This window comes from Mobula hypostoma, unplaced genomic scaffold (genome assembly GCF_963921235.1).
Source record: "Mobula hypostoma unplaced genomic scaffold, sMobHyp1.1 scaffold_181, whole genome shotgun sequence".
Lineage (NCBI taxonomy): Eukaryota > Metazoa > Chordata > Chondrichthyes > Myliobatiformes > Myliobatidae > Mobula > Mobula hypostoma.
The window spans coordinates 95,001-111,825 of NW_026948244.1; the positions used below are offsets into that span (position 1 = coordinate 95,001).

Below are 16,825 nucleotides of genomic sequence, written 5' to 3' on the forward strand. Positions count from 1 at the left end.
CCCCGACACTCCCCGCCCTTCACAGTGTGTGTGTTCCACCCTCATACACTGGGGTCCCCCTGTCCCCGACACTCCCCGCCCTTCACGGTGTGTGTGTCCCCCACCCTCGTACACCGGGGTCCCCCTGTCCCCGACACTCCCCGCCCTTCACGGTGTGTGTGTGTGTCCCACCCTCGATCACCGGGGTCCCCCTGTCCCTGACACTCCCCGCCCTTCACGGTGTGTGTGTGTCCCCCACCCTCGATCACCGGGGTCCCCCTGTCCCCGACACTCCCCGCCCTTCACGGTGTGTGTGTCCCCCACCCTCGTACACCGGGGTCCTCCTGTCCCCGACACTCCCCGCCCTTCACGGTGTGTGTGTTCCACCCTCGTACACCGGGATCCCCCTGTCCCCGACACTCCCCGCCATTCACGGTGTGAGTGTCTCCCACCCTCGTACACCGAGCTCCCTGTTCCGCGCCCCCCCCTTCCCACCCCGGACACTCCCCCACCGGCCGGCCCCTCCGGCGCGGGCTCCCGACTCACCGTGGTCAACGTTGTCGCCGTTTTGCAGGACCCACAGGGGTGCCTTGCACTCGTACCGGATCACGGTGCCCACCGTCGTCTCCAACTCCCGAGTCAGGTAGTGCACGTCGGCGTGGACGACCTTTCCGGGCGGTCCGCAGTCTGGCACGGGGAGCGGGGGGGTGGGAAGTGGGGGGGGGGGACAGGTCTGATGAGCGATGAACACGGCCCTTCCTCCCCGCCGCCGTCGCGAACCCCACCCCACCCGCTCTTTCTCACTGACTCCTCACCACCCGCACCCCCACCCTCCCCTGTTCCCAGTGAGGTCGAACTAGGACTGGGAGAAGCCATTCACCCTCACGCGGTTTTCACCGGACAGGATGGTAAATTAAACCAAGTTAATCCCCCCACCCCCATTCATCAAAGTCCGAGGCGAAATTGGGTTTAGCATCGGAGACGTACATCATGAAATTGGAAGGTAAGAAATAGGAGCAAGAGTCGGCGTTCGGCCCGTCGAGCCTGCCCCCGACAGATCGCGGCGGATCTGACCATCTCCACCTACCTGCCCTTTCCCCCCATAACCCTTAACTCCCCCTCCTCTGCCATAGTTGGATGCATCAGCAAGGGAGATGAGGCTGAGTACAGGGCTACGGTAGGAAGCTTTGTCACATGGTGTGAGCAGAATTATCTGCAGCTTAATGTGAAAGAGACTAAGGAGCTGGTGGTAGATCTGAGGAGAGCTAAGGTACTGGTGACCCCTGTTTCCATCCAGGGGGTCAGTGTGGACATGGTGGAGGATTACAAATACCTGGGGATACAAATTGACAATAAACTGGACTGGTCAAAGAACACTGAGGCTGTCTACAAGAAGGGTCAGAGCCGTCCCTATTTCCTGAGGAGACTGAGGTCCCTTAACATCTGCCGGACGATGCTGAGGATGTTCTACGAGTCTGTGGTGGCCAGTGCTAACATGTTTGCTGTTGTGTGCTGGGGCAGCAGGCTGAGGGTAGCAGACACCAACAGAATCAACAAACTCATTCGTAAGGCCAGTGATGTTGTGGGGATGGAACTGGACTCTCTCACGGTGGTGTCTGAAAAGAGGATGCTGTCCAAGTTGCAAGCCATCTTGGTCAATGTCTCTCATCCACTACATAATGTACTGGGTGGGCACAGGAGTACATTCAGCCAGAGACTCATTCCACCGAGATGCAGCACAGAGCGTCATAGGAAGTCATTCCTGCCTGTGGCCATCAAACTTTACAACTCCTCCCTTGGAGGGTCAGACACCCTGAGCCAATAGGCTGGTCCTGGACTTGTTTACTGGCATAATTTACATATTACTATTTAACTATTGATGGTTTTATTACTACTTATTATTTATGGTGCAACTGTAACGAAAACCAATTTCTCCCGGGATTAATAAAGTATGACTATGACTAAATCTCCCCAGCCTTGGCTTAAGTATATTTACTGAGTAGCCTGGGGCAGAGAATTCCACACAGATTCAGCAGCCGCTGGGAAAAGCAGTTCCTCCTCATCTCCGTCCTTAATCCACTCCCCCTAAATCTTGAGGCTGTGTCCCCTAGTTCTCACCCACCAGTGGTAAACAACTTTCCTGCTTCTATCTTATCTAGCCCTCTCATAATTTTATTTGTTTCTATAAGATCTCTTCTCTTTCTTCTGAATTCCAGCGAGTACAGTCCCGGGTGACTCGATCTCCCCTCATAGTCTAACCCACCTCATCTCCGGAATCGACCTCCTCTGCACCGTCTCCAAAGCCAGTACCTCCTTGCTCAAGTCAGGAGACCAGAACTGCACAAAGTTTCCTCGACCTCACGTTACAGCTCACGCACTCTAATACTGCACCCTCTCCAGAGCCGTCCCGCCGCCCACAACACCCATCCTGTAACGGGGCGACCAGAACTACCCCAAGTGCTGCCCGACCGGAGTTTGATAAACCTGTGACAGGATGAGGGTGCGGTTTCGGGGTACGTGGAGGCACAAGATAAAACAGGTCATCGTCAGCATGGTTTCCTCAAGGGAAGATCTAGCCTGGCATGTGGTATTGGGGGTAGGGTACTGACATGGATAGAAAATTGGTTGGCAGACAGGAAACAGAGAGTAGGGATTAACGGGTCCCATTCAGAATGGCAGGCGGTGACTAGTGGGGTACCGCAAGGCTCGGTGCTGGGACCGCAGCTATTTACATTTATATTCATGATTTAGATGAAGGGATTAAAAGTAATATTAGCAAATTTGCAGATGACACAAAGCTGGGTGGAAGTGTGAAATGTGCGGAGGGTGTTATGAGAATGCAGGGTAATTTGGACGGGTTGAGTGAGTGGGCAGATGCAGTTTAATGTGGATTAATGTGAGGTTATCCACTTTGGTGGCAAGAACAGGAAGGCAGATTACAATCCGAATGGTGTCAAATTAGGAAAAGGGGAAGTGCAATGAGATCTAGGTGTCCTTGTACATCAGTCACTGAAAGCAAGCATGCAGGTACAGCAGGCAGTGAAGAAAGCTAATGGTATGCTGGCCTTCATAACAAGGGGAATTGAGTATAAGAGCAAAGAGGTCCTTCTGCAGCTGTACAGGGCCCTGGTGAGACCACACCTGGAGTACTGTGTGCAGTTTTGGTCTCCAAATTTGAGGAAGGACATTCTTGCTATTGAGGGAGTGCAGTGTAGGTTCACGAGGTTAATTCCCGGGATGGCGGGACTGTCATATGTTGAAAGATTGGAGCGACTGGGCTTGTATAATGAGAATTTAGAAGGATGAGAGGGGATCTGATTGAAACATGTAACATTATTAAGGGATTCTACACGCTACAGGCAGGAAACATATTCCCGATGTTGGGTGAGTCCAGAACCAGAGGCCACAGTTTAAGAATAAGGGGTAGGCCATTTAGTAGGGAGTTGAGGAAAACCTTTTTCACCCAGAGAGTTGTGGATCTGTGGAATGCTCTGCCCCAGAAGGTAGTGGAGGCCAAGTCTCTGGATGCTTTCAAAAAAGAGTTAGATAGAGCTCTTAAAGATAGCGGAGTGAAGGTTATGGGGATAAGGCAGGAACTGGATACTGATTGTGGGTGATCAGCCATGATCACAGTGAATGGCGGTGCTGGCTCGAAGGGCCGAATGGCCTAGTCCTGCACCTATTGTCTGTTGTCTATTGTTGGGATTCTTTGAAGAAATAACAAGCCGGATAGACAAGGGAGCATCGGTTGACGTTGCGTACTTGGATTTTCAGAAGGCCCTTGGCAAGATGCCACACATGAGGCTGCCTGACAAACTGCGGGCCCTTGGTATTGCAGGAACGATTCCATCATGGATAAAACAGCGGCTGACTGGCAGGAGGCAAAGAGTGGGAAGAAAGGGAGCCCGTTCTGACTGGCTGCCGGTGACCCGTGCGCCTGTGGTTGGCACGCTTGCTTTTTGCGTTATATGTCAATGATATGGATGACGGAAGTGATTGCCTGATGTGATGACCTGGTTTGCGGACTGTTTCCTATTCTGGGGGAGTCTAGGACCAGAGAACACAGATAGAGTGGATGAGGAGAGGATGTTTCCTGTAGTGGGGGAGTCTAGGACCAGAGGGCACAGATAGAGTGGATGTGGAGAGCATGTTTCCTGTAGTGGGGGAGTCTAGGACCAGAGGACACAGATAGAGTGGATGTGGAGAGGATGTTTCCTGTAGTGGGGGAGTCTAGGACCAGAGGACACAGATAGAGTGGATGAGGAGAGGATTTTTCCTATTGTGGGGGAGTCTAGGACCAGAGGACACAGATAGAGTGGATGAGGAGAGGATGTTTCCTGTAGTGGGGGAGTCTAGGACCAGAGGGCACAGATAGAGTGGATGTGGTGAGGAAGTTTCCTGTAGTGGGGGGAGTCTAGGACCAGAGGACACAGATAGAGTGGATGTGGAGAGGATGTTTCCTGTAGTGGGGGAGTCTCGGACCAGAGGAAACGGATAGAGTGGATGTGGAGAAGATGTTTCCTGTAGTGGGGGGAGTCTAGGACCAGAGGACACAGATAGAGTGGATGTGGAGAGGATGTTTCCTGTAGTGGGGAAGTCTAGGACCAGAGGGCACAGATAGAGTGGATGTGGAGAGGATGTTTCCTGTAGTGTGTGAGTCTCGGACCAGAGGACACAGATAGAGTGGATGAGGAGAGGATGTTTCCTATTCTGGGGGAGTCTAGGACCAGAGAACACAGATAGAGTGGATGAGGAGAGGATGTTTCCTGTAGTGGGGGAGTCTAGGACCAGAGGGCACAGATAGAGTGGATGTGGAGAGCATGTTTCCTGTAGTGGGGGAGTCTAGGACCAGAGGACACAGATAGAGTGGATGTGGAGAGGATGTTTCCTGTAGTGGGGGAGTCTAGGACCAGAGGACACAGATAGAGTGGATGTGGAGAGAATGTTTCCTGTAGTGTTTGAGTCTCGGACCAGAGGACACAGATAGAGTGGATGAGGACAGGATGTTTCCTGTAGTGGGAGAGTCTAGGATCAGAGGACACAGATAGAGTCGATGTGGAGAGGGTGTTTCCTGTAGTGGGGGAGTCTAGGACCAGAGCACACAGATAGAGTGGATGTGGAGAGGATATTTCCTGTATTGGGGGAGTCTAGGACCAGAGGACACAGATAGAGTGGATGTGGAGAGGATGTTTCCTGTAGTGGGGGAGTCTTGGACCAGAGGACACAGATAGAGTGGATGAGGAGAGTATGTTTCCTGTAGTGGGGGAGTCTAGGACCAGAGGACACAGATAGAGTGGATGTGGAGAGGATGTTTCCTGTAGTGGGGGAGTCTAGGACCAGAGGACACAGATAGAGTGGATGAGGAGAGGATTTTTCCTATTGTGGGGGAGTCTAGGACCAGAGGACACAGATAGAGTGGATGAGGAGAGGATGTTTCCTGTAGTGGGGGAGTCTAGGACCAGAGGGCACAGATAGAGTGGATGTGGTGAGGATGTTTCCTGTAGTGGGGGGAGTCTAGGACCAGAGGACACAGATAGAGTGGATGTGGAGAGGATGTTTCCTGTAGTGGGGGAGTCTCGGACCAGAGGAAACGGATAGAGTGGATGTGGAGAAGATGTTTCCTGTAGTGGGGGGAGTCTAGGACCAGAGGACACAGATAGAGTGGATGTGGAGAGGGTGTTTCCTGTAGTGGGGGAGTCTCGGACCAGAGGACACAGATAGAGTGGATGTGGAGAGGATGTTTCCTGTAGTGGGGGAGTCTAGGACCAAAGGACACAGATGGAGTGGATGTGGAGAGGATGTTTCCTGTAGTGGGGGGAGTCCAGGACCAGAGGACACAGATAGAGTGGATGTGGGGAGGATGTTTCCTATTGTGGGGGACTCTAGGACCAGAGGACACAGATAGAGTGGATGAGGAGAGGATGTTTCCTGTAGTGGGGGAGTCTAGGACCAGAGGGCACAGATAGAGTGGATGTGGAGAGCATGTTTCCTGTAGTGGGGGAGTCTAGGACCAGAGGGCACAGATAGAGTGGGTGTGGAGAGGATGTTTCCTGTAGTGGGGGAGTCTAGGACCAGAGAGCACAGATAGAGTGGATGTGGAGAGGATGTTTCCTGTAGTGGGGGAGTCTAGGACCAGAGGGCACAGATAGAGTGGATGTGGAGAGGATGTTTCCTGTAGTGGGGGAGTCTAGGACCAGAGGACACAGATAGAGTGAATGTGGAGAGGATGTTTCCTGTAGTGTGTGAGTCTCGGACCAGAGGACACAGATAGAGTGGATGTGTAGAGGATGTTTCCTGTAGTGGGGGAGTCTAGGACCAGAGGACACAGATAGAGTGGATGTGGAGAGGATGTTTCCTGTAGTGTGTGAGTCTCGGACCAGAGGACACAGATAGAGTGGATGTGGAGAGGATGTTTCCTGTAGTGGGGGGAGTCTAGGACCAGCGGACACAGATAGAGTGGATGTGGAGAGGGTGTTTCCTGTAGTGGGGGAGTCTCGGACCAGAGGACACAGATAGAGTGGATGTGGAGAGGATGTTTCCTGTAGTGGGGGAGCCTAGGACCAAAGGACACAGATAGAGTGGATGTGGAGAGGATGTTTCCTGTAGTGGGGGAGTCTAGGACCAGAGGACACAGATAGAGTGGATGAGGAGAGGATGTTTCCTGTAGTGGGGGAGTCGAGGACCAGAGGGCACAGATAGAGTGGATGTGGAGAGCACGTTTCCTGTGGTGGGGGAGTCTAGGACCAGAGGGCACAGATAGAGTGGGTGTGGAGAGGATGTTTCCTGTAGTGGGGGAGTGTAGGACCAGAGGGCACAGATAGAGTGGATGTGGAGAGGATGTTTCCTGTAGTGGGGGAGTCTAGGGCCAGAGGGCACAGATAGAGTGGATGTGGAGAGGATGTTTCCTGTAGTGGGGGAGTCTAGGACCAGAGGACACAGATAGAGTGGATGTGGAGAGGATGTTTCCTGTAGTGGGGTAGTCTAGGACCAGAGGGCATAGATAGAGTGGATGTGGAGAGGATGTTTCCTGTAGTGGGGGAGTCTCGGACCAGAGGACACAGATAGAGTGGATGTGGAGAGGATATTTCCTGTAGTGGGGGAGTCTAGGACCAGAGGACACAGATAGAGTGGATGTGGAGAGGATATTTCCTGTAGTGGGGGAGTCTAGGACCAGAGGACACAGATAGAGTGGATGTGGAGATGATGTTTCCTGTATTGGGGGGAGTCTAGGACCAGAGGACACAGATAGAGTGGATGTGGAGAGGATGTTTCCTGTAGTGGGGGAGTCTAGGACCAGAGGACACAGATAGAGTGGATGTGGAGAGGATGTTTCCTGTAATGTGTGAGTCTCGGACCAGAGGACACAGATAGAGTCGATGTGGAGAGGGTGTTTCCTGTAGTGGGGGAGTCTAGGACCAGAGCACACAGATAGAGTGGATGTGGAGAGGATATTTCCTGTATTGGGGGAGTCTACGACCAGAGGACACAGATAGAGTGGATGTGGAGAGGATGTTTCCTGTAGTGGGGGAGTCTTGGACCAGAGGACACAGATAGAGTGGATGAGGAGAGGATGTTTCCTGTAGTGGGGGAGTCTAGGACCAGAGGACACAGATAGAGTGGATGAGGAGAGGATGTTTCCTGTAGTGGGGGAGTCTAGGACCAGAGGACACAGATAGAGTGGATGTGGAGAGGATGTTTCCTGTAGTGGGGGAGTCTAGGACCAGAGGACACAGATAGAGTGGATGAGGAGAGGATGTTTCCTTTTGTGGGGGAGTTTAGGACCAGTGGACACAGATAGAGTGGATGTGGAGAGGATGTTTCCTGTAGTGGGTGAGTCTTGGACCAGAAGACACAGATCGAGTGGATGAGGAGAGGATGTTTCCTGTAGTGGGGGAGTCTAGGACCAGAGGACACAGATAGAGTGGATGTGGAGAGGATGTTTCCTGTAGTGGGGGAGTCTAGGACCAGAGGACACAGATAGAGTGGATGAGGAGAGGATGTTTCCTATTGTGGGGGAGTCTAGGACCAGAGGACACAGATAGAGTGGATGAGGAGAGCATGTTTCCTGTAGTGGGGGAGTCTAGGACCAGAGGGCACAGATAGAGTGGATGTTCTACCGACTGGGACATTTTGCTGCTTGGAAGGTGCCTACCGATGTGATGATCAGAAGCCACCAAGGAGAAGACGGCCACAAAGTTCAAAAGCAGTAACCTGGAAAAATTAATATGTTTGAGTTAATTAAAACTCACTCCGCACCGTCCCATCACACACTCCCGGGGTCAGACACAGAGTGAATCTCCCTCCACACCGTCCCATCACACACTCCCGGGGTCAGACACACAGAGTGAAGCTCCCTCCACACCATCCCATCACACACTCCCGGGGTCAGACACACGGAGTGAATCTCCCTCCACACCGTCCCATCACACACTCCCGGGGTCAGACACAGATTGAATCTCCCTCCACACCGTCCCATCACACACTCCCGGGGTCAGACACACAGAGTGAAGCTCCCTCCACACCGTCCCATCACACACTCCCGGGGTCAGACACATAGAGTGAAGCTCCCTCCACACCGTCCCATCACACACTCCCGGGGTCAGACACAGAGTGAATCTCCCTCCACACCCTCCCATCACACACTCCCAGGGTCAGACACACAGAGTGAAGCTCCCTCCACACCGTCCTATCACACACTCCAGGGGTCAGACACATAGAGTGAAGCTCCCTCCACACCGTCCCATCACACACTCCCGGGGTCAGACACAGAGTGAATCTCCCTCCACACCGTCCCATCACACACTCCCGGGGTCAGACACACCGAGTGAATCTCCCTCCACACCGTCCCATCACACACTCCGTGGTCCGACACACAGAGTGAATCTCCCTCCACTCCGTCTCATCACACACTCCCGGGGTCAGACACAGAGTGAATCTCCCTCCGCACCGTCCCATCACACACTCCAGGGGTCAGACACACAGAGTGAATCTCCCTCCACACCGTCCGATCACACACTCCCGGGGTCAGACACAGAGTGAATCTCCCTCCACACCGTCCCATCACACACTCCCGGGGTCAGACACGCAGAGTGAATCTTCCTCCACACCGTCCCATCACACACTCCTGGGGTCAGACACACAGAGTGAATCTCCCTCCACACCGTCCCATCACACACTCCCGGGGTCAGACACACAGAGTGAAGCTCCCTCCACACCGTCCCATCACACACTCCCGGGGTCAGACACATAGAGTGAAGCTCCCTCCACACCGTCCCATCACACACTCCCGGGGTCAGACACAGAGTGAATCTCCCTCCACACCGTCCCATCACACACTCCCGGGGTCAGACACACCGAGTGAATCTCCCTCCACACCATCCCATCACACACTCCGGGGGTCCGACACACAGAGTGAATCTCCCTCCACTCCGTCTCATCACACACTCCCGGGGTCAGACACAGAGTGAATCTCCCTCCGCACCGTCCCATCACACACTCCAGGGGTCAGACACACAGAGTGAATCTCCCTCCACACCGTCCGATCACACACTCCCGGGGTCAGACACAGAGTGAATCTCCCTCCACACCGTCCCATCACACACTCCCAGGGTCAGACACACAGAGTGAAGCTCCCTCCACACCGTCCCATCACACACTCACGGGGTCAGACACACAGAGTGAATCTCCCTCCACACCGTCCCATCACACACTCCCGGGGTCAGACACAGAGTGAATCTCCCTCCACACCGTCCCATCACACACTCCCGGGGTCAGACACAGAGTGAAACTTCCTCCACACCGTCCCATCACACACTCCCGGGGTCAGACACACAGAGTGAATCTCCCTCCACACCGTCCCATCACACACTCCCGGGGTCAGACACACAGAGTGAAACTCCCTCCACACCGTCCCATCACACACTCCCGGGTTGAGACACATAGAGTGAAGCTCCCACCACACGATCGACTAACCACATGCTGACGTCTGTCTCCCTCCCTCTCTCTGCGGATTGCCAAGCACCGAGCCTCACCCGAGCTGACTGACGAGTGAGGGGTGCCGGGGGACCTACTTTTATAGGGCAGGTGGTCCATCGCGGACTCTGTACCTGGACGGCTGGTAAAATTCCACATTGACGCTGCAGTATCGACGAGTCAGCAATTCGCGGGCGGCAGAGAAAGCGGTGTCAACGAACCTCCCAGGCAAACATCGCTGCCGGTAAGCGCCGGCCCCCCTCTCCCCAGCCGAGGGCAGCGATCGCTAGTTTTCGCCCGTAGTGGGGACCTTTGACAGGGCCGTCCCTCCGCAAACACGGGGATTGTGATGAGTCGGCAGATGGCTGCCGGGGACAGGACGGGGCGGGGAGGGAGGTGACAGGGTCCCCGGGGCGGGGGTGGGTGCGGGGGTACAATCTTGGCCCTAGCTCCGCTCTCTCTCTCTCCCCCCCCACTCTCTCTCTCCCCTCCCTCCCTCTCTCCCCCTCTCTCCTCCACTCTCCACCCCCCTCCTCCCTCTCTCGCCCTCTCTTCCTACCCCCTCTCTCTGCCCCCTCTCTCTCTCCCCTCCCTCCCTCTCTCTCCCCTCTTTTCCCCACTCTCTCTCTCCCACTCTCTCTCCCCCGTCTCCCCCTCTCTCCACCCCCTCTCTCTCCCCCTCTCTACCCCACTCTCTCTCCACCCTCTCTCCCCCCTCTCTCCTCCACTCTCCACCCCCCTCCCCCTCTCCCCCTCTCTCTCCACCCCCTCTCTCTGCCCTCTCTCTCTCCCCCCACTCTCTTCCCCCCTCTCTGCCCCTTCTCTCTCCCCCTCTCTCCCCTACTCTCTCTCCCCTACTTTCTTTCCCCCTCTCTCTTCCCTACTGTCTCCCCCTCTCTCTCCACCCTCTCACCCCTAATCTCTCTGCCCTCTCCCTCTCTCTTCCCCATCGTCCCACCACGTCTCCGTCAACCACTCCCTCCCTCCCCCACGCCCAACCCCATCTCTGCAACCCCTTCCCTCCCCTAAACACCAACACCTCGTCGTCTCCCTTTCCCTCCCCCCTCTCTCTCCCCTACACTCTGCCGGCGCGTTCTCCCCCTCTCTCTGCCCCGCTCACTCCTGTCTCCCTATCTCCCCCTCTCACCCTCCCTCTGCCCATCCCCATCCCTGGTACCCCCTCCCTCCCCTAAACCACCAACTCCTTTCCCTCTCTCGTCCCCATCTCTCTAACCACTTCTCTCTCTCTCCTGTTCTCGCCCCACTCCCTCCCCTCTCTCCTCGGCCTCCCCCACTCTCTCTCTTCCTCTCCCCTCTCTGCCCCCTCCCCCTCGCTCTCCCCACTCTCTAACCTCTCTTTCCCTCTTTGCCCGTTCTCATTACTCTCTCCCCCCCTGTACCTCCCCCATCGCCCCTCCGCTTCCCCGCCACCCCCTCCCTCTCTACCCTACGCCCATCACCATTTCCACGACCCCCTTCTTCCCCTAAACACCACCGGCTGGTCCTCTCCCTTCCCCTCTCCCCCTCCCTCTGCCCCTCCCCCATCGCCCCTCCGCTTCCCCGCCACCCCCTCCGTTCCTTCCCTACGCCCATCCCCATCTCCGCGACTTCCTCCTTCCCCTTAACAGCAGCTTCTCGCCCTTTCTCTTGCCCTCTCGCTCCCTCTCACCCCTCTGCCCACTCTCTCTCCCCTCGTTCTCCCCACTCTCTTCCCCCCCCTCTCTGTCCCTCTGGGGGGAATGTCAGAGGAAGAATTTTTTTTTTTTTTACACAGGCAGTGCTGGGTCCGTGGTGCCCGAGGCAGACACGCTCGGGACGTTTGAGAAACTCCGAGACAGACCCGGTGGAAAACGGAGAGTTAAGTGGAAGCGCAGGGGTGGACTGATCTCGGAGTGGGTTAAAGGGCTAGCACGACATCGCGGGCCGAAGGGCCTGCACCGTTCCGTGTCTGCTGCAAACTTCAATCGGAGCGATGAAGTGAAGCACCAGGACTTGTTCCTTTTCCTTTTAAAACAAAATCATAATTATCGCTGGTAATTCGCCAATCGGTAGTCACTTCTGCTCCAAATGATCGCTGGCAGGCCGGAGATCTTTGACAAAGATTATCGCCAAGTTGGGGGCACGAGAGGGTTTGCCCGGCCTCACCCCTGAAGCCTAATTCTAGACTCAGACACTTTATTGTCGGACCCCCTCCGAACTTTATTCCGGATTCGAGCCCGTTATTCTCGGCCCCGATCAGGCGCCGACTGAATAGTTCATCCGAGACCCTGGCGTGTTATTCCGGGGCTCTGACCCACTCCAGGGCCCTCTTCCGCACTCAGGACACCCTACTCCCCGTCCTAACCCCCTAATCAGGGCCGACAGGCCATGCTCTTGGCCCGGACCCCCGTCGACCTAACCCGCCCCCCCCCGACTCTCCAGCGGACCAAAAAGCGAATTTGAGCCTCCCAATTCTGAGCGCAGCATCGCGGGCCCAAGATCCTGTTCAGGTTTAAGTTCTAAGAGTTAACGCGACGGGCACACAAAATTACAAAAAAAAAATCTCTTTTCTCCAAAAAACAAATACACTGGTCTCGAATGTGTGCGTCAATTTGCGCTGATGTCACCCTCTGCAAGATAAAGCCTCGTCACGCCAGGCGTCGATCCCACGGTTGTTGGCTCTCTCGAAGGACGGACTCCAGACCCTGCGGTCTGCCTCGTCGTGCCCACCCCGCACCCCGCACCATGTCTGCACTGCTCTCTCTCTCTCTTTCTCTCTCTCTCTCTACCTCTCTCTCTATCTCTCTCTCCCTCTCTTTCCATCTCCCTCTTCCTCTCCCCCCGCCCCTCCCCTCCCTTCCCACTCTCTATCCATCTCTCTCTCCCTCATTCTCCCCTCCCCCTCCCTCTATCTATCTCTCCCTCTCCCTCTCCCCCTCCCCCACCTCTCTCTCTCTCTCTACCTCTCTCTCTATCTCTCTCTCCCTCATTCTCCCCCTCCCCCTCCCGTCCCTCCCTCCCTCTATCTATCTCTCCCTCTCCCTCTCCCCCTCCCCACACCTCTCTCTCTCTCTCTACCTCTCTCTCTATCTCTCTCTCCCTCTCTTTCCATCTCCCTCTTCGTCTCCCCCCGCCCCTCCCCTCCCTTCCCTCTCTCTCTATCCATCTCTCTCTCCCTCATTCTCCCCCTCCCCCTCCCGTCCCTCCCTCTCTCTATCTATCTCTCCCTCTCCCTCTCCCCCTCCCCCCACCTCTCTCTCTCTCTCTACCTCTCTCTCTATCTCTCTCTCCCTCTCCCTCTCCCCCTCCCCCTCTCTCTTTCTCTCTCTCTCTCTCTCTCTCTACCTCTCTCTCTATCTCTCTCTCCCTCATTCTCCCCCTCCCCCTCCCGTTCCTCCCTCCCTCTATCAATCTCTCCCTCTCCCTCTCCCCCTCCCCCCCTCTCTCTATCTCTCTCTTTACCTCTCTCTCTATCTCTCTCTCCCTCTTTCCATCTCCCTCTTCCTCTCCCCCCGCCCCTCCCCTCCCTTCCCTCTCTCTCTATCCATCTCTCTCACCCTCATTTTCCCCCTCCCCCTCCCGTCCCTCCCTCCATCTCTCTATCTCTCCCTCTCCCTCTCCCCCTCCCCCCCCCCTCTCTCTCTCTCTCTCTCTCTCTCTCTGGTACTGTGACAGTCTACTTGACCTCCGCCTAGCGCTACACCCACTGCCATCGCCCCCCCCCCAACCCCGCACGACAGCTTGCGGGACGCCTTCAAAGGGCGATGCTTCAAAGAGGAAGAATTCAAAGAATTCACTCTATCTGTGTCCTCTGGTGCTAGACTCCCCCACGACAGGAAACATCCTCTCCATGTCCCCTCTATCTGGGCCTTTCAATGTTCAATAAGTTTCAATGAGATCCCCCTCATTCTTCTAAACTCCAGCGAGTACAGACCCAGAGCCATCAAATGGATTGGAAGAATGGGCAGAGAAGTGCCAAATGAAATACAATGTTGGAAAGTGTATGGTTATGCACTTTGGCAGAAAAAATAAACGGGCAGACTATTATTTAAATGGGGAAAGAATTCAAAGTTCGGAGATGCAACGGGACTTGGGAGTCCTTGTACAGGATACCCTTAAAGTTAACCTGCAGGTTGAGTCAGTGGTGAAGAAGGTGAATGCAATGTTGGCATTCATTTCTAGAGGAATAGAGTATAGGAGCAGGGATGTGATGTTGAGGCTCTATAAGGCGCTGGTGACACCTCACTTGGAGTACTGTGGGCAGTTTTGGTCTCCTTATTTAAGAAAGGATGTGCTGACGTTGGAGAGGGTACAGAGAAGATTCACTAGAATGATTCCGGGAATGAGAGGGTTAACATATGAGGAACGTTTGTCCGCTCTTGGACTGTATTCCTTGGAGTTTAGAAAAATGAGGGGAGGCCTCGTAGAAACATTTCGAATAGTGAAAGGCATGGACAGAGTGGATGTGGCAAAGTTGTTTCCCATGATGGGGGAGTCTAGTACAAGAGGGCATGACTTCAGGATTGAAGGGCGCCCTTTCAGAACAGAAATGCGAAAAAATTTTTGTAGTCAGAGGGTGGTGAATCTATGGAATTTGTTGCCACGGGCAGCAGTGGAGGCCAAGTCATTGGGTGCATTTAAGGCAGAGATTGATAGGTATCTGAGTAGCCAGGGCATCAAAGGTTACGGTGAGAAGGCGGGGGAGTGGGACTAAACGGGAGAATGGATCAGCTCATGATAAAATGGCGGAGTAGGCTCGATGGGCCGAATGGCGGCTCCTTTGTCTTATGGTCTTATGGTCTCCCTTGCATCCCACCACCACTTTCTCATTCTGCCTCCCGGACCCCCACCCCCCGCCACCCTTCCTTTTCAGCCCTGAAGAAAGGTCTCGGCCCGAAACGTCGCCTGACAGCAGAGGATTTGGGTCTCCGGCCCAAGCGAACCGGCGCTCACATCGGCCCGTCTTCGGCGCGGCGAGTTTTTTTTTCCCTCGTGTTCTCGCCCTTTCTCTCTTGTCGCCGATCGGCGGGCGAGGGGGGTGGGGGGAAGTGGGGGTCGGAGTTTGATGTTCACGTGGGTGATCTTCTAGGTTTTGTGCGGGGTGGGGGATGTTGAGGTCAATACAGCCCCTGAAAATATATTCACCACCCCTTGGAAGTGTTCATATTTTATTGTTTCACAACATTGAATCACAGTGGATTTAATTTGGCCTTTTTTGACACGGATCGTCAGGGAAAGACTCTTTGGTGTCAGAGTGAGAACAGATCTCTACAAAATGATCACAAATATGAAACACAAAATAATTATACGTTATACTTTATTGTCGCCAAACAATTGATACCGGAACGTACAATCATCACAGCGGTATTTGATTCCGCGCTTCCCGCTCCCTGGAGTACAAATAGATAGTAAATATTAAACATTTATATTATAAATCATAAATAGAAAATAGAAAAATGGGAAGTAAGGTAGCGTGAAAAAAATCCGAGAGGCAGGTCCGGATATTTGGAGGGTACGGCCCAGATCCGGGTCAGGATCCGTTCAGCAGTCTTGTCACAGTTGGAAAGAAGCTGTTCCCAAATCTGGCCGTACGAGTCTTCAAGCTCCTGAGCCTTCTCCCGGAGGGAAGAGGGACGGAAAGTGTGTTGGCTGGGTGGGTCGTGTGCTTGATTATCCTGGCAGCACTGCTCCGACAGCGTGCGGTGTAAAGTGAGTCCACGGACGGAAGATTGATTTGTGTGATGTGCTGGGCCGTGTTCACGATCTTCTGCAGCTTCTTTCGGTCTTGGACAGGACAACTTCCGTACCAGGTTGTGATGCACCCTAGAAGAATGCTTTCTACGGTCATCTATAAAAATTAATTGCATAAATATTCACTCCCTTTGATATGTCACGCCAAAGGAGGATGTTGTCCAAGTTGCATGCCATCTTGGGCAATGTCTCCCATCCACTACATAAGTGGTGTTAGGTAAATTGAAGGGATTGAAGGCAGATAAATCCCCAGGGCCAGATGGTCTGCATCCCAGAGTGCTTAAGGAAGTAGCCCAAGAAATAGTGGATGCATTAGTGATAATTTTTCAAAACTCGTTAGATTCTGGACTAGTTCCTGAGGATTGGAGGGTGGCTAATGTAACCCCGCTTTTTAAAAAAGGAGGGAGAGAGAAACCGGGGAATTATAGGCCGGTTAGCCTAACGTCGGTGGTGGGGAAACTGCTGGAGTCAGTTATCAAGGATGTGATAACAGCACATTTGGAAAGCGGTGAAATGATCGGACAAAGTCAGCATGCATTTGTGAAAGGAAAATCATGTCTGACGAATCTCATAAAATTTTTGAGGATGTAACTAGTAGAGTGGATAGGGGAGAACCAGTGGATGTGGTATATTTGGATTTTCAAAAGGCTTTTGACAAGGTCCCACACAGGAGATTAGTGTGCAAACTTAAAGCACACGGTATTGGGGGTAAGGTATTGGTGTGGGTGGAGAATTGGTTAGCAGACAGGAAGCAAAGAGTGGGAATAAACGGGACCTTTTCAGAATGGCAGGCGGTGACTAGTGGGGTACCGCAAGACTCAGTGCTGGGACCCCAGTTGTTTACAATATATATTAATGACTTGGATGAGGGAATTAAATGCAGCATCTCCAAGTTTGCGGATGACACAAAGCTGGGTGGCAGTGTTAGCAGTGAGGAGGATGCTAAGAGGATGCAGGGTGACTTGGATAGGTTGGGTGAGTGGGCAAACTCATGGCAGATGCAATTTAATGTGGATAAATGTGAAGTTATCCACTTTGGTGGCAAAAATAGGAAAACAGATTATTATCTGAATGGTGGCCGATTAGGAAAAGGGGAGGTGCAACGAGACCTGGGTGTCATTATACACCAGTCATTGAAAGTGGG

At 53.9% G+C, this 16,825-nt stretch overlaps 1 protein-coding gene across 1 annotated transcript in view; it reads right to left on the reverse strand.

The window, feature by feature from the left end:
* The window catches only part of LOC134342156 (haptoglobin-like), a 21,894-nt gene extending 11,842 nt beyond the window's left edge, over positions 1–10,052 (reverse strand). Inside the window, exons 1-3 of the mRNA XM_063040130.1 lie at positions 9,952–10,052; positions 8,132–8,190; positions 526–666 (exon numbers count right to left, since the gene is read on the reverse strand). Coding sequence (XP_062896200.1) covers positions 526–666; positions 8,132–8,190; positions 9,952–9,956 — 205 coding nt within the window. The 5' untranslated portion in view covers positions 9,957–10,052. The remainder of the gene's footprint in view (positions 1–525; positions 667–8,131; positions 8,191–9,951) is intronic.
* Between the last annotated feature and the right edge of the window lie 6,773 nt (positions 10,053–16,825).